The following is a 15,004-nucleotide window of genomic DNA, read 5'->3' as shown; positions in this document are numbered from 1 at the left end:
GAGTTTTAATGCAATAGTATTTAATTATATTATTAATGTCACAAAGCACAGCCCAGCTGTGTACTGTGTCCTTAACTTCTATGCCATCTCTCCAGGCATACTGCTTAAGTCTTATGTTGCTATAAGTAACCAAATTATACTCCATTACCACTCATATTTTCAAAAATTAATTTATATTTCTCATATATTTTAGTTACCTAATACATATTATTAGAAAAGTATCCAAAGTCAAGGAGTGGCTTTTCTTAAATAGCTATTAAAATTAGCTATGGTTGAAAATAATATATTTTACATATCCTTACACAGTGAGAAAAGACATTTTAAAATATGATAGCTCTGACATTAAATCAAAATTTTCAAGATGAGGCACTAATGTAACAATTGGGAAAATACGCTGGAAAAGGCATTCATTTCTTTCATAAAAATAAATCAGTGTGTTCCTGATATATGTGAATAAGCTTTGCCTCTAGGTTGAGTACTGGTGTTTAACCAGTGGTGTAAGTTTTGTCCTTAGGTTGAGTATGGTGTTTAACCAGTGATGTATGATGTCCCTAGTTTGGATACTGGTGTTTAATCAGTAGTGTTTCCCTTTGAAGCTGGTTATTCACAACTTTACTTGTAACATAAGGAAGACACATATGAGATCACTTCTAGGAGCGTACTAGAGGGTCTCAATAAACAAAACGTAAATAGACCATTGACCATAAGAAAGTCGCAATTCACTAAGAATAGATAAAGAAAATCCATGCTTATATTTTTACAACAATACTAATCCTCACCTGTTATAAGGGAAACCAGTACTAAAACACATTTTTGCTTTGCTTCCTCGTTTTTGGTGCTAGATATTGAGCCAGGACCTGTATACGCTAGTCACCTGCTCCATGTAGCAGTGAGCTGCCTCTAAGACAAGGTTGCACTATTCTGCCCAGACTAGCCTTGAACTGTCTAACCTCCTGCCTCAGCCTCCTTTCTGCCGAGAGACCCAGTTTTATGACAGTAGTCTTTCCTTTGACCTTTGATGTTGATGTTGATTAAATTTAAAAAGATTCATGGCTGTAAGAAATTTGATAGCTCTATAATATTGATGTAATTGAAAACGGCCTTTGGGGGCTGTTACATCTCATTGTATAAATGTTAGCAAATCTCCTCTAAGTGTGGCTCTATGTATAACTTGTTTGATTATAAAAGAGTATTTGTAGATTTTGAAAAATCTATAAATGGCAAAAAAATGGCAAAATGGCAAAAAAAAAATAGCTTTTAAAAAGATACAACTAAAACTTTGTCTGTGAAGCTAACAAATAATGTAATTAGAGATATTAGATTATCCATTTAATGGATTGCTGTTCCAGGACAGAGAGATTATCGGCTCACACAAGCTGTGCTTATTTTGCTGAATGTCTCTTTGTTTTACCATTTCCCGATCTGAGCACAGCAGTCACATGTTAGCAAGTAGAACTCTTTACAGCCCCAGTACCTCTGGAACGGTCATTAAGGTCACTCAGAAGGTAGACTCACGCGTGGATCCAAATTGCTTTTGTGTGGCCTTGGTTTAGTTCCAAATGAGAATAGGAAAGGGTTACAATCAGTTTGGAGTCCTTGGGAGGGAGGGCAGGGAAGTAGGGGCCTAGGGGAAAATGCCTGGCTTCCTGTGCTCATCAGACACAAAGAACAATCTGGCCTTGAATCTTTCCTATGCTGTCAGATAAACTCCCCAGGGAGTCTGAGAAGATCAACAGCTGATTAGACTCTCATCTGTAAACAAACTTACACGGCAGGTTCGAGAAGCTAGGAGACTTGTTTCCATGCATGTGTGCATGTATGTACATGGGATATGTGTGTGTCCGTGGTGTGTGTGGTTATGGGTATATGGTGTTGTATATGTGGATACGTGTTCATTCATGTGTGTGCACATGTGTGCAGGTGTGTGTCGAGAGGCCAGAGGATAACCTCTGACATTATTCTTCATGAGCTGTCTATCTTAAGTCTCTGCCTCCCCAGGACTGAATTTGAATTTACAAGCACATCCTGGCTTTTATTTATTTTTTTTTTAACGTGAATGCTGGGGACTGAACTCAAGGGCCCATGCTTCTAAAGCAAGCACTTTCACGACTGAGCTGTCTTTTCTCATCTCCAGTATAAGCCAGACAGGCATATGTTATTTGGCTTGCAAACAGCTTACAAAAAAAGTCTTACGAGCTTGCTAACAACTTAGAATTTAATTAGAAACGCCACAACTCGTTGTGACGTCCATTTCCTCACTGAATCTCCGAAGCAGGTGGTGGATATAGTATATTTGACCTGAGAGAAACATTTGACAAAGTACAATGTTAGATATGTGAGATTTTGTCATTTTGTTTCTTATTTATTGTTTTATTTATCAGAAATCTAGATGCCACAGTTCAAAGCCATGCACGAACACAATTCAGCACACTACATGCATATGAATTTTTAAATTCTTAGAGCCATTCAGTAATGTGGCAGGCTGTTCCCTAAAGCTGTGGGCTCTGAGGCTCTAAAAATAGTTGGGAAAGTGGTGGGTCAGATCAGATACCCCTAAAACTCTGTCACGTGATCCCAAGATGGCAGGATGTCTTAAGGCAGTGACATTTCATTCCGGAGTAAGTAGGAAAAAAAGATAAAGAAAAAATACATCCTTCTCTTGCTGCAACTGAGAAATACCCAAACTCCAAAAGACATTCTTACTAACTTAGGAAAATCACATGGATAGCAAAATAGATTCAACCAGGGGTAAAGAGATCCTGTGGATCACTGGATGCAGGTTCCTGTCCCAGCCTGTTTCCCATTGTCAATGGCTTCTCCTCACCCAGTTGCTATCTTCAGAGGAAGCCCCCGAGGGCTAGTGGTTCTCCAAGCCTTGCCTGGACCGCTCAGTATTGCACAGGGAGCAATGAGAGCCAGGAGCTTGAGGATCCCTGCTGTTAGAATGTGGAGCATATGGGCTCTCCATTCAAGACATTTGGTTCTTTGCTGAGAATTGACGAGACCGTGGCTCAGTCATAAATATGAATAAATATCTCAGGAAACGTACTGGGCCTGGAGAACACGGTTTTTGACCTGAACTCTATAGTTGAAGGTCAATACGCCAATCTACGGAGGCCCACAAGGGCCACACTTGAGGAGCACAGCCTTGCTACTTCAGGCGCACCATTGAAGCATGGCTGACTGTGGCTGCCAGTCCCACCTCTCTACCCTCCATCCACAGCGCTCACCTCTACATAAAGCTGAACAAATATTTAAAGAATGTTAGTTTGAAGGGAAGCCAAATTATCAGTCCATTTTAATGTCTTTTTTGTCTTCAGGGCCTTCGGTTTACATGAACTTCACATAACCTATGACCTTTTTTTTTTTTTCTATTTCTAGTATCCATGGAGAACATTGGTGAACAAGGTAAAATATTATGATGGTTGCAGAGATAATATCTTAAGAATAGTTTTAAAAAAATGTATCCATTATATTTGGTTGGGCTTAAAAATTATATCTTGACAATATGGTAATATGATAGAGTTAATGGCATATCATTTTTTTTAATTTCCCAAACTAAATTCTCTCACAAATACTGTATAATGGCCATAACTGTTTCGAAGATTCTTAATGCTCCAAGATCCAAGGATATGAACGACCTCCTGTTCCAGCTTGAACTACTTCATAACTAAGCTATCTACCTGCAGAGCATATGAAATCTTGCCTCTGCTTGTGTTATGCTGATTTAAGTTCCATATTACATAATCCAAATTGTAAATGAATCCACAGGTATAAATATCATAATTCTTTAGGAAAAATTGAAAATTTTTAGTGAAAATTTAAAACATAATACATGTCATATTCTGCTTATTTATTTGTTTAGTTTTTGTTGGCAGTAGAGACCTGGTGCCATCTAGAAAAGAAGTCTACCACTGCTATGCAGCCCCAGCCCTCAGACATGTCTATATTCTCATTTGGCACATTTTTCTGCAATTGTTTACTTCAGAACTACGCTAATGTATTATTCAGATGGAATTGTTTTCAGTAGGATGAAATTATGATTTTAAATTTGTGTAGTACTTCAAGCTTTTAAAAGAACATACAAAGTGTGTTTATATTATCAAACAAATAGACTCAGGATGCTTTTCCTAACAGTTGTCCTGTGTACTAAATCAAGCATTAGAACCCCCACAGGCAGAAATCACTTCCTCCAGATGGTCCCTGTTTACATGTTCTTGTTATAACCAGGAGAGCCACCAGTGTCAACCAGAGCTAAGCAAACGGGCAAGCGGCTTCTCAGATGGGAACTGCTTTCTCTGCCTCTCAGTAAGCAAAGTTCATGAAGCCTGGAAGTCCGAACATTTGGTTAATATTGGGTTTACTCTTATATAACTGTCCCATTTCTACAGCATAGAAAAAAATCTGATTCGCCAGTTTGCAAAAAGATTGGCCTATGGAGTGATGGGGAGGTTCTAGTCAGTGGATATAGATGTAATGATACATTTAGAGATGTTAAAATATCTTGACTTCAGGTATTTATTCAAGAGTTGCACTTATTTGAATATGATCTAAATACTGTTTACAGTATATCATTGTTAATTTGAATAGTTTGTGAATACCATGATTGGAGCAAAATTTCACATATTACAGTGATGATTATGTTTCTCTCGTTTTAGTTGTGTGCCTCATGGCTTATCATCTACTCTTTGCAATGTTTGTCTGGTCATACTGGAAAACCATTTTTACACTGCCCATGAATCCTTCAAAAGAAGTAAGTTAAAGCAATAGCAAAGTTATCTTGAAGATAGCAATCAGTAATGCTGACTTCTGAAAATGAATTGACTTCTTTTCATCAGTTGTTACAAACTATTGAATATGGTGATATTTTTGGGTTTTAAAAAATCTGCATATGCATAAATAAACACTTGGGATTTTCACTAAGTACTTACTTTTGCATATGGTAGAGTTATTCAATCAAATCTTATATACATTCTTTTCTATGTTAGAGTTGTGTATCCAGATAGATCAATAAAAGATAGGTGAGATAGATAGATAGATAGATAGATACATACATACATACATACATACATACATACATACATAGATGATGGACAATTTATTGTAATTCCATACTAATTATTATACTAAATACATATTAGTTGTCTGGCAATCACCAGGAATAGCAACAATCAATTGCTTAACTCATTTTCTCTGTATTCAAGAAATCTGTAGCTAGTCCACAACTTTTACACACACAGACTCCTTCTTATTGTTCTGTTTTGATTCCATAGACCACTGCTTGGCTGCAGATGTAGCTCTAATTCCAGACGTTATGAATACATTATAGCCAGCAGGCCATAGACAGTAGGACAGAGGTGCCCTTTCCCTCAGTGACATTTTCTTCAAGTTATTGATTCCATTTCCACTTGCATTTAGATGACTTCATTATGGCACATCTCACATGGACGTCTGGGAATATTATTCTCAGTGATCATGTCAGCCACTGAAGAGAGGAGTGGTTATTGGGAGAACACTAGCAATCTTTACTACTACAGAGGCTTTTAAGTAGTAGCATATGACTAAATTAAAACTGCGTTTTTGAATATATCGTGCTGTTCATTTCTGGGTCTCTCGTTTGGGTAAGAGCAAGGGATGGTATCTTCCACGCCTTTGCTCTTGGCATTTGCTGCAGTATATGTTTGTTGAATTTAAATAAACATTGTTGTTCATTGCATATTTTTAGTAGGCCAAGCTATAAAGAAGCCACAGCACTGTAAATTGTTCCCTAAAGCAATCAGTTTGACTTGAACCTGTGACCATAGAAGCCAATGCTTTCAGCCTGGAAAATGTGTTAAAACCAACCCACATGTTTGCACAGAAATAATGGTATGTGTAGACTATAGTGCTTTGTGGACCATCTTTTCTTTCTCTTTGTACTTCTTTCTCCTTTTCTATGTATTTTTCCTCCCTCATATAGTGTTCACTTCTTGCTCATAATCTCTCTCACACATGTCTTGGCTTTTGGGTAGGTCTGAAAAAAAAATGCTGACTTCTATCAATCGGGTGAGTGATGTCATCCACTCAGGTGGATACCAACCACCTCTCCGTTGATAACTCTCACATCTTTTCCCAGTTCTGATTTCTTCTGAGAGCTTAAATGTATGTTTCGCTCTGTCAGACATTCCGCTTTGGGCAGGCCAGTGACACTTCATATACAGAGAGCACTGCTCTGTCATTCCCTAAACCATAGCATGTCTGTTTCTTAAATGTAAGCGTCGTGGAGGCCTGGAGCCTGGGGTCTGTCTGTCCATGTCTCTATCGCTGTCTCTCACTCTGTCTATCTCTTCTTCACTCTTTCTGTCTCTGCATGTCTCTCTCTGTCTGTCTGTCTCTACCCCTGTGCATGTGTCTCTGTCCTCTGTCTCACTGTTTCTGTCTGTGACTCTCTTTTTCTTGGTGTCTCCTCAATTCCTCCCTACCCCCTACTTCTCTTTCTTGATCCCTCCCTCTTACCATCTCAATCAGATCCATCATCAGGCATGCTGTACATCTTCATGGTTTTAAGTCTTACTTACACCCCCTTCCCAGAACCCTGCAAAAATTTATCTTCCACCTTGAAGCTAGAGTGTTCCATCTAAAGAGAAATTTAACATTTTAATCCACTGCATGTGTCTGTTCTGTGACTGTATATACTGCCACATGGTAAAGTCTGGTCTCCCTTGCCTGGCAACAATAATCCTTGTCTAGGTTTCTGACTTCCTGTGTTATGTTCCTGTAACTCTTAACTCATGCAACTTCCTGAATGTGCCATTTCAGTATTTTTTTTATAATATTATTTCCATTTTCTCGTTAAAAAATTATTGTTTGTATTTGTACCAGACACAGTTATCTCTCTTGAAATTCTCAAGCATGGGATTATCCCAGAGTTCACTTTCTAGACCTCTTTTTCTATATATCTGCATTGGAGATCCTATTTAATTTTATAATTTCATATAGTCTGCCATTGGTAAACTCTCATTAATACAGTAGCCCAGACCGCTCTCCAGAACTTCAGACACATCTAAAACTACCTCTCTGACATCTGACAAAAATTTCAAATTCAACATATCTGAAAACATTTGGATCTCCTGCTCACTTTCTAATCATATTTTTAAAGCGGTTCCATCTCACAAATGGCAGTTACATCTTCCATTCTTCAAACCAAAGCTTTAGAGTTATCCTTGACTCTTCTTCCTCCTCCATCCGAGATACAGTTAGTATCTTCAGGCTATAACTTTAGCAGATGCCTTCATTGTGAGCTCATGCCCTCTCCTGCTGCCACTCTGAGCCAAGAGGGTATAATCTCTCATTTACATATTTGCGGTATCACGTGGAGGGTTTCCCTACCTATACCATATAAAACAGCAACCCTCCTAGGATAAGTGTAGAAATGAATCACAATGAATTTAAAACTGGGTGGGACTTTGCTGGATAATTGTTTTACACAAAACCGTGTGAGTGTGTGTGTGTGTGTGTGTGTGTGTGTGTGTGTGTGCAGTTACCCTCAGAGGCCAGAAGAGGGTGTCAGGAACTGGAGTTAGAGGTGCTTCTGAGCCAGTTGGCATGGATGCTAAGAACTGAACTTGGGTCCTCTACGAGAGCAGAAAGTGCTCTTAACCACTGAGCCATCCCTCCAGCCCATATTGCTAATTTTCACAGCAGTATAATATCCTCCTTGAACTATGTAATGGCTGATGTAAAGATACCCCAATTTTAAATTTAAATTCTATGGCTGAACCCAGTTGCATATTATATATGGTACAGATGTTAGTGAGTATGTATGTAGAATTTTACCTATATTTTAAATTATTTTTAATAAAAAATTCTTGGATGTAGAATTACTAGATCAAAAAAATTTCAGTTGCTTATCAAATTGCTACCCAGAAGGGACTGAAGTAACTTTCAATACTACCAATTATATCAGACTCTTGGCATTTTTATGAAAACTCTGTTAGCAACTTAGTGGGCAAACAAATGTGTGTGTGTGTGTGTGTGTGTTACACAAACTCTAATTGATATTAGTAATAAAAACCTAGAGTCAGATATAGAAGTTAATGCTGAAGATCAGAGAAGTAGAGCAACCAGTCACTAAAGAGACCTCTGACCTATACTGAATCTTCCTACTGAAGGGGCAATCCTGTCTCTTTGAATACTCAGACTGTGTCCTCAGACTGCCTCAGACTGCTGCCTCAGAATGCAAGGAGCTACGTTTCCTCCTGCTTTAGATTCCTTTTTCCATTCTGTCATAGCACTCCTGTCTGCACAGCTATAGCATGAATTCTAGTTGATCTTAATAATAAAAACCAGAAGCCAGAGATTAGGGGGTGAAAACTGAGAGGTCAGAGAAGTAGAGTGACCAGCCACTAGAGTTCTTACCTCTACCAATGCTCAGACCCAAGGGGGCCATCCAGCCTCAGACTGCCTCTTCAGACCGACTGTGTCAGACTGCACTGAGCCCCTGTCTCCTCCTGCCTTATATTCCTCTCTCTGCCCAGCTCTATCATGCCTGTCTCCACCTCCCTGTTGCTGGGATTAAAGGCATGTGATCCCAAGTGCTGGGAGTACCTTTGTGTGAGCTCTTTTTCTCTTTTAGACTGGCTCAATTTTGTGTAGCCCGGGATGGCTTTGAACTAACATATATCCATCTGCCTCTATCTCCAGAGTCTTGGGAATAAAGTGGGTGCCACCACTGCCTGGCCTTCAGTGGCTTAGCTCTGCACTCTGATCTTCAGGCAAGCTTTATTATTTAAAACACAAATAAAATATCACCACATGTGCGTGTGTATCCCCTACATCAAACATAACCAACAGACAGGAAAATGTATTTATGTGAGTTTTTAAGATATAAATAATGATTTTTCTCTTTGTGTTTATGGTTAAAATTGAACCCAACTTTACCAAGGAACTGGACACTAGAAACCCCTGATGGAAAGCTCCCTTGTGCTGGAGAGATGGTGTAATGGGGAGAAGCACTTGTTCTTCAAGAGGACCTGGGCTCAGTTTCCAGCATCCATCTGGCAACTTGCAATCAACCATAACTCCAGTTCCAGGGGCTATGGTGCTATTCTCCAAGCTCTGAGAGCATCAGACAGACACGTGCTACATGTGCGTGCCTGCAGGGGAAACATCCATCTACACAAACTAAACCTTAAACAAACAAACACAAATTTATACCCTCCCTTAACTATGTGATTGAGGCCAGCTTGGTAGGTCCATCGATGCCAGTATCAGTTTTCTCCTTAACGATCCATAACCCTCAGTTGTATCAGGAGACGAATATCAGAAACATTGCAATTAAATGGCCCTCTATTCAATACTAATACTACTCACAACTACATGGGGATAAGAAGAAACAAGAAAAGGAAAACATGAATGATGAAGGAAAATCTGAGACACCCCCCAAGGCTAAAACGAAGCTGAGGGCGTATGGCGATTGAAAATACTTTATTTCCATAATCCCATATTATGCAGATGTATGGAGTAGAAATATCAGAGTAGAAAAAGATATTCCAAAACAGAAAATCTGACTATGCTGAGCTTTATGTTAGGCACTTTAGTCAATAGTGTATCAATATTATTTTTATTAAAGTGCTAAAAGTGCCATGCTACTGTAAGATAGTAATGTGAGAAACTTAGTGATGGGCTATATAGGAATGTTAGAAATTTTACAGTATTTTCTCAATTTGTTAAGTAAATCTACTGTATTCTTTAAAAACAAGATAAAATTAGTCTAACAGAAGCAAAACCAGGATTATGAAGAACTGTGACATCTGGAGGTTGGAGAATAGATCAGGAGTTAGCAGCTCTGCTTTCCAAGTTGCTCAGTACCTTCAGATACGTACAGATAGCATCTTCTAATCTGTGGACTGGCAGGGCTTTGCATACCATAATGTTCTGGAAGAGGAAGTGGTGGAAGGGAGAATCGTGTAGCTCTACCCTATTCCAAGGTAGCAATCTATTTTTGACCTCTATATTATGTAACTAAGATTATGCATTTGATTTCTTGGAGCTGGTCCAGGGTGTTCTGATTAATTTATTAATTTGAACATTAAACATGCTAGGGTCTTCCGTGTCTAACACACCCTAGAAGTTACTCATGAGGCGAAAAAGACCCGGAAACTCGGTGAAAAGTCATAAAATGTTGATGATATCAATGTATATGACAGTTTTTAAAAGTCATTTAATAAGCCAATTCACTGGCAATTCACAGCACCTGGTTTTAAATCAGTTTTAGGAATGGTAATAAGAAGAGCTAGGGAAATGGCTCAGATGAGGATGCTTGCTTGGGATGTAAGCATGAGGCCCTGAGTTCGAATATGAAGCATCTAAGTAGAAAGCCAGGCATGGTTTTTACGTTAATGGGCCTGCAAGGTTAGGATTAAGTCTTGCAAAAGATCATGCGCACAAGAATGTTATGCCAATGTAAAAGTTATCTACGCTTGAAAGCTGAAGTTTGGTTTTGTTCTGTTTTTAGTTTATTTCTGGGAGGGCAAAGGTTTAGGGCCCAGTGTCATGATCAAATTTTTATTAAATAATCTGTCATGACATAAATGACATTTGTGTCACCTTAATTTCTTTTTTAGAGACAGCAACTCTCTCGGTAGCCAAGGCTGGTCTTAAACTCACAATCCTCCTGCCTCAGCCTCTTGAGTGTTAAGATTACAGGGATACAGAGCCATGCCCAACTCTGGGTCTATTCTGTGAGAGTTTCATTAGCAGCTCCTCCTGGAATATAGCTCAAAATTGTATCAAACTTCCCTTTCAGATATGTTGGCCTAGATTCAATCCCTGACCCTGGCAAATAAAGTATATATAATGTACAATTTAAAGAATAATCTAATGAAAATGCCCAAACATTCAGCCAATACATAGAATAGTCTTAAGTTTCCTATCTGCTATACACTTCACAGTTGCATGCCCCTGCACTCCCCAAGAAGAAACAACTGTTCTGTATTTTGTTTTAATTATTCCCCTTCTTTATAATTTTAACACATATGACTGCCCTTATTGGTAAGATAGAGGCTGCTTAGCTTCTTGATTGTGAAACTTTGTAGAGAATGTGTTCTCTAAGATAATCTGTGGTTGCTGTTTTCAGCAAGATACCAAGATAAAGTCCTTCTTTGTTCAGTCATTGTAGTTCATGGTGAATCACCAGGAGTGGGTTTAGATGTGTCTGGTCCTGATTCATTTACCCACTACCCTTTGATAGGTGTTGGATTGAGCACTGTGCCTGATCTGGCACACACCTTCTGGACCTATTTATAGGAATTCATACAGTACCAACTTTGGGACTTTTGTATGTATGTGTATCTTGTAGGAGCCAAAACAAATTTTTGTTTTTCTTAAGTAAGTATGGTCAATTGGTTGAGTCAAAATGTCAATATAAGCATCAAATGAATACTTAGATATTTGAGTGCCAAAGGGGATCCTGTGTGACAGTTACGCCTAAGTTCAAACATGAGAATGCATATCTAATTGTTTTTCTTCTACTTCTGTTCCTGATTGTATCCAAGTGAAAAATTCATCTGCTAAGACTTGCATTTTTACTGTGCCATCTTATCAATTATATAACTAATATTTTGACAGATTTATTCATTTTATAAACTATTTCCTACATTCTGTTCCATTTAAGCTTGAAAAACATTTATGGAAATAGGTATAATTACTATTATTATCATCATATCCTTTTTCAATATTCATAAAGTAGTTATTTGAGAGGTTAAGAGACATGCCCAGATGGGGAACTCTATCAGCCTCTCTGAATGTACTATATACCATTAATATTTGATAAGTACCTTTGAGTGTAATAGAGCAGACAAATGGGTTGTCATTCCTTTGGAAAATACTGATTAAAATTTAAATTTATTCCTCAGTTCCATCTCTCTTATGCAGAGAAAGAACTGCTGGAGAGAGAGCCAAGAGGAGAAGCCCATCAGGAAGTTCTGAGGCGAGCAGCCAAAGACCTTCCCATCTCTACCCGGACCATGTCCGGAGGTAAGCGCTGGTGATTAGGAACAGTCCGCAAAGGAGGAGTAATGGCTGTTGGAAAGCATGCTCATATTCATCAAGTGCTCATTGGAGAGTGCTGTGCTCTTTCTTGGGTTGCTATTAAGTCTTCCTATTCAGTTCCATACAACAGAACAGAAACATGAGTCACACGGTGGCAGCGAGAGCTCAGAACTAACTCTGATTCCATCCCTCCTACTTTGTCGTGACTTGGTGATGATGTAAGGACCGCTGAAGTCTTTATCTGTAGTAGAAAAATTTTGCTTTTAAAGTTTTAATTATAAACCTTCCTGTTTGTATTTAAGGAAGCAGGGTCGTCAATGGATGTAAAGCTAATAATTTCGCAAGTGTTTTTTTTTTTAAAAAAAAATAAGACTAAAGTAGTAATTGTGTGAACTATGTAAAAACATAATTAAGGTACTGCTATCTTTTTTATTTTAGGTTTTATTTACTCTTCTTTCATACAATATATCCTACCCTAGCTACCCCTCCCTCCTTCTTCCCAGTTCCCCCCTCCCCTCTCCTCTAGATCAGCTCCTCCACCCGCTTCTTCCCCAGAAAAGAGCAGACCTCCCAGTGACATCAACAGAACACTGCACAACAAAATACAATAAGACCAGGTACACACCCTTATGTCAAGGGTGGGTAAGGCAGTCTGGTAGGAGGAAAATGCTCCCAAGAGCATACAAAAGACTCAAAGACACCCCCACTCCTACTATCAGGAGTTCCCTCAAACCAACAGTCATAATACACACACACACACACACACACACACACACACACACACACACACACTGAGGACCTATCACAGATCCATGTAAGCTCTGGATTGCTGCTCTGGTCTCTGTGAGGCCCCAGGAGCCTTGCTTAGTTGATTACCCAGCTGTGCTCACTCAAGCGTTGGCAGCCCCTCTGGCTTCCACAATTCACAATTCATACTTCCCCTCTTCAAAGGGTTCCCCAAACTCTGAAGGGAGGGACTGATGTTGAGACTTCCAACCTGAGCTCTCTCTTCGCCTAAGGTTTGGCTGTGGATCTCTATCTGCCCCCATCAGTTGCTGGAGGAAACCTCTCTGATGATGACTGAACTAGGCACCAATTTGAGTAGAGCAGAATAGCATTAGGAGTCAATTTCATTGACTTATTTTTTTTCTTTGCCAGTCATGTTTGGTTCTATGGAAACTGTGATATAAATAACTTAAATTAATAGCAAGCCTACTTCACTTACGTTTTAAAGTAATTTAACATCTAATTAAGTCACTGTCTTAAAACACCAACACACAGCTAGGATGTGGTGACTCGTGCCCTTAATTCCAGCTCTCTGGAGTCAGAGGCAGGCGGATCTTTGAGTTCAAAGCTAGCCTGGTCTACAAAGTGAGTTCTAGGACAGTCAGAGTTGTTACACAGAGAAATCCTATCTCAAAAAAAAAAAAAAAACCACCATCAACAACAACAAAAAATCCAAAACAACAACAAAAAACTACATGAACTACAGGTAATTACTGCCAAGATTTAACCCAGATACGTTTTGTGACTTTAAACTTCTACTTACCATTATAGCCCATTAGCCCATTTGTCTGTCGAGTCCTTAAAATATGGCTAGACCAAGGTGAGAATTCTTAAATATAAGATACACAAATGCTTTCAAAGATTTAGCATGCAAGAAATATAAAACGCCTCATTAATATTCCTAGATAATTTTCATTTGCTTTGAGTTCACATTAGAATCGTATTGAATCTACGTCTAACACAGTTTTCACTGTTTCCTGCAATCTAGTGCATCCTGTGAGGTGTGTGTAGAGAAATAGCATCTCCAATTCAGCCATTCAGGTAGATTGTGCTCTCTGTACTATTGAAGAAAAGGTGCCATCGTTACATGCAAGAACCAAAATCCTGTGTTTGAAATGCTTCTTATAGTACTTCCTTCTAACCTTGTATCAGAATCAGCAGAGATGTGAGACCTTTTCTAATTGATGGAACCTTTAGGGTGTGTTTGCACATTCTAGACTACATCTTTGTGCTGTGTTCCAACTCAGTTATGCACAGGAATAAATTGATTTAGCTGAGGAAGACTTTCTGTTGACCAGTAGAAACGAACACACCTTTCCCCTTGAGAGCCATACCATAACTACTGATGACAGAGAACTAACTCCCAGACAGATTTTCCAAGAGGACTTTTGTTCCTGAACAGTCTCTCAGGGAAGCCTGTCTCTAAGCAAGTATTTTCATTCTCTGTCGTTAAACTGGGATGAATATCATTTTTTTAAGTCAAATTTAAATTCAGTATCCTTTTTAGAGTTTAAGTCCTGAGTGAAGATAAAAAAAGTCATTTAGCTGTATTTTCAGTGACTTATTAAGACTAAGTGAACTTTTTGTTCCTAGCAATCCGGTATTGTGACAGATGCCAACTTATAAAACCTGACCGCTGCCATCACTGTTCCGTCTGTGATAAGTAAGGAAACTTTTGCTTCTCAAACGTCTACATGCTTGGGGTCGTGTTTTCAGTATGGCATTACTGCTTTCCCGATTATCACTACAGCCCATGGTCAAGCTGTTTAGGGCACTGTTTGGATACATGAGTGGAGTTAGTCCTTGCATTAACTGCAGTGTAGCTTATGGTTGCAATTAATGCCTTTTCCCCCAGGCTCATGGTGACGTAACAGGCACATTTTTAGCAAGTTTTACTTGGCAAGCTCAACCTTAGCAAATGTTACTTCTGTGGGTGTTTTCCATCTTTAGAGAGACACCTTGATTGACTTCATAGGCTTAGATCTTGTTGTCTACTTAATATGTGACAGACACAGAAAGACATGTCCTAAAGATTGATACTAAGGAGCAAATTTTATATAAAGTTTGTGTAAATCTATGAATATTTTCCACATTGTAATGCAAAGTAGTCTCGTACCAATAACAGTCTTTAAAAAGAAACTGTATCTTAAGGAATGTACATTTTGGTGTTTCATTATTCTGTTACAAC

General features: G+C 38.8%; 1 protein-coding gene across 1 annotated transcript in view; it reads left to right on the top strand.

Annotated features, from left to right (window-relative positions):
* Window positions 1–15,004, top strand: part of Zdhhc2 (zinc finger DHHC-type palmitoyltransferase 2) — a 51,310-nt gene that overhangs the window by 16,903 nt on the left and 19,403 nt on the right. Inside the window, exons 2-5 of the mRNA XM_041644484.1 lie at window positions 3,382–3,408; window positions 4,659–4,753; window positions 11,895–12,015; window positions 14,410–14,479. Coding sequence (XP_041500418.1) covers window positions 3,382–3,408; window positions 4,659–4,753; window positions 11,895–12,015; window positions 14,410–14,479 — 313 coding nt within the window. The remainder of the gene's footprint in view (window positions 1–3,381; window positions 3,409–4,658; window positions 4,754–11,894; window positions 12,016–14,409; window positions 14,480–15,004) is intronic.

Source organism: Microtus oregoni, unplaced genomic scaffold (genome assembly GCF_018167655.1).
Source record: "Microtus oregoni isolate MIOR12 unplaced genomic scaffold, Mior012 000096F_ref0000112, whole genome shotgun sequence".
In the NCBI taxonomy this organism is placed as follows: Eukaryota; Metazoa; Chordata; class Mammalia; order Rodentia; family Cricetidae; genus Microtus; species Microtus oregoni.
Note: the sequence above shows the minus strand (reverse complement) of the source record. Positions and strands in the feature narration are given on the sequence as shown.